This window comes from Nicotiana attenuata, chromosome 10, assembly GCF_001879085.1.
Source record: "Nicotiana attenuata strain UT chromosome 10, NIATTr2, whole genome shotgun sequence".
Classification (NCBI taxonomy): domain Eukaryota; kingdom Viridiplantae; phylum Streptophyta; class Magnoliopsida; order Solanales; family Solanaceae; genus Nicotiana; species Nicotiana attenuata.
In genome coordinates, this window is record NC_031998.1 from 39,763,607 (window position 1) to 39,765,864 (window position 2,258).

At 46.1% G+C, this 2,258-nt stretch overlaps 1 protein-coding gene across 1 annotated transcript; it reads right to left on the reverse strand.

Moving 5' to 3' along the window:
* On the reverse strand, positions 1,099-1,488 carry LOC109233730 (extensin-1-like). The gene has a single exon (XM_019399596.1). The coding sequence runs from the start codon at positions 1,486-1,488 to the stop codon at positions 1,099-1,101; it is 390 nt and encodes a 129-aa protein (XP_019255141.1).

Consider the following 2,258-nt stretch of genomic DNA (forward strand, 5'->3'; position numbering starts at 1 on the left):
TTGGGGGTAGATAGGTATTTTGGGGAGTTGGGTAAGTATACTGTGGGGTTGGCGCACGCCATTGTATGTGGGCTGGGGGTTGAGTGTATGTCTGAGCATGATGGACAGAGAAGTGGGGATTTGGAGGTGGGTAGTAGTGTTGTGGTGGGCTATATGGAGTGTGGGGGTAAGTTTGGGGGTAGGGTCGAGGCTGGTTATAGTAAGGTGATGGGCCCCTGGACCAAGCTCTTGACTCAATTACTGCAACGTCCTCTTTCTTCTTCTTTCCCAGTACTCCCCAGTGTCGCTTTGAATGGCCTGGGTGGTCGCCTTGATTGCTGAATAACTCATGATTTTGTTAGATTTGAGTCCTTCCTCTACCATGCTTCCCATTTTCACCACTTCATTAAAGGATTTCCCTACCGCTGACACCAAGTGACCGAAATAAGTAGGCTCTAAGGCCTGCAAGAAGTAATCAACCATTTCACTCTCTTTCATCGGAGGGTCAACCCTCGCTGCTTGCTCTCTCCAACGGAAGCCGTATTCTCTAAAGCTCTCCCCTGGCTTCTTCTCAATCTTGGTCAATGACAAGCGGTATGGAACAATTTCAAGATTGTACTGAAAATGGCATCCATTTCACTCTCTTTCATCGGAGGGTCAACCCTCGCTGCTTGCTCTCTCCAACGGAAGCCGTATTCTCTAAAGCTCTCCCCTGGCTTCTTCTCAATCTTGGTCAATGACAAGCGGTATGGAACAATTTCAAGATTGTACTGAAAATGGCATGCGAAGGCTTGGGCCAGATTGTCCCATGTGTACCACCGACCACGATCTTGCCGGGTGTACCATTCCAAAGCTGAGCCACTTAAACTTTGACTGAAGTACGCCATTAGTAGTTCATCTTTCCCGCCTGCTCCTCTCATCTTGCTACAAAAACCTCTCAGGTGTGCCACTGGATCACCATGCCCGTCGTATAACAAACTTGGGCATCTTAAATCCTGCTGGTAGTTGGACATCTGGGAACAGACACAGGTCCTTGTATGCCACGCTCACTTGTCCACCGAGCCCCTGCATATTCCTGAAAGATCGCTCCAAGCTTTTGACTTTCCTAAACATCTCCTCCTACTCAGGATTCTTAGGTGGCTTCTCAGTTTCCGCCGGGAGATCAAAATGAGGAGTGTAGGAATAGGGTTCTGGAGCTTTGAAAGTGGGCTCCGGGGGGTAATATTGGTTATCGTGAGCTTGGAACAAAGGCTCGCTGGAGGATCTGTGGAGTGTAGCGGGAGGGGGTGCCACGAAGACAGGAGTGGCTGCTGGAGGAGGGTACGGAACTGGTTTGGGTGGTGGAGCTGGTGGTGTTTGGGAAGTTGTGCTCTGGTAGTGTTGGTAAATGGGAAAGCCCGGGGATGAATCGGCGGCAGGATGATCCTGTGACTGAGCCAATGGCGGGATGAAGGCAGGGTCGGCAGGGTAAGCTGGTGGTGGTTGCCCTTTTGCCCAGGCCTGGTACATTTCGGCCATCTGTTGCTTCAACTTATACATCTCTTCTTTCATCGTATTGACATCCAACTCTTCCCCCTCTCTCGAAGGATCGATGACACTCGCATCAAGTTCCTGGTTGGCCATGAGCACTTTGTTTTTGGAACGGGTGTTGTATGTGTGAGTTGCCAGAATGCCACACAAACTAACCACCTGCCTGTTACTTGACGACAACAACAAACTTGTTAGCGATCAGGGTTTAACAGATAGGTAACCACACATTTTGGGGAATGAATGCACCTAAACAGTTAACCGTTTCTATTATGCATTTGATCGGTTGCTTACGTCATCCCGGCTTTTCCTTATTTCTATTTGCAACTTCCCTTTCTTTTTTTTCTTCATTCTTGCCTTTCTTTGCTTGACTTCTCTTTGTTTTTATTCACTCATTTCCCTCTCTTGTTTTGCCATTGTTTCCTTCTCACGATTTTTATTTTCTCTCTTTTTCTTTTCTTTTCTCTCCTATTTTTCCTCTCTTTTTCTTTTTCTCTTTTTTTCACTTTTTTTTTCTTTCTTTTGGTTATGGTCGAATCCTATGGAGATTGCCTACGTATCATGACCCCGCATGAATCAGACTGAGCGTAGTTCTGGGGACATAAATGAAACATAAATAACAAAAATATTTTGGGATTTTCAGTATAAAAATAAAATGTTTTTGATTACAACGACTCATCCTACCGAATTTTTACCATAAAACCAACAGGCTCAAAAGGAAACTAACAGGAGGAAAATCAAGACTCATTTTT

Excerpts from the sequence above, each read along its gene's own strand:
- LOC109233730 (XM_019399596.1), bottom strand. The coding sequence starts at position 1,488 with ATGTACCAGGCCTGGGCAAAAGGGCAACCACCACCAGCTTACCCTGCC.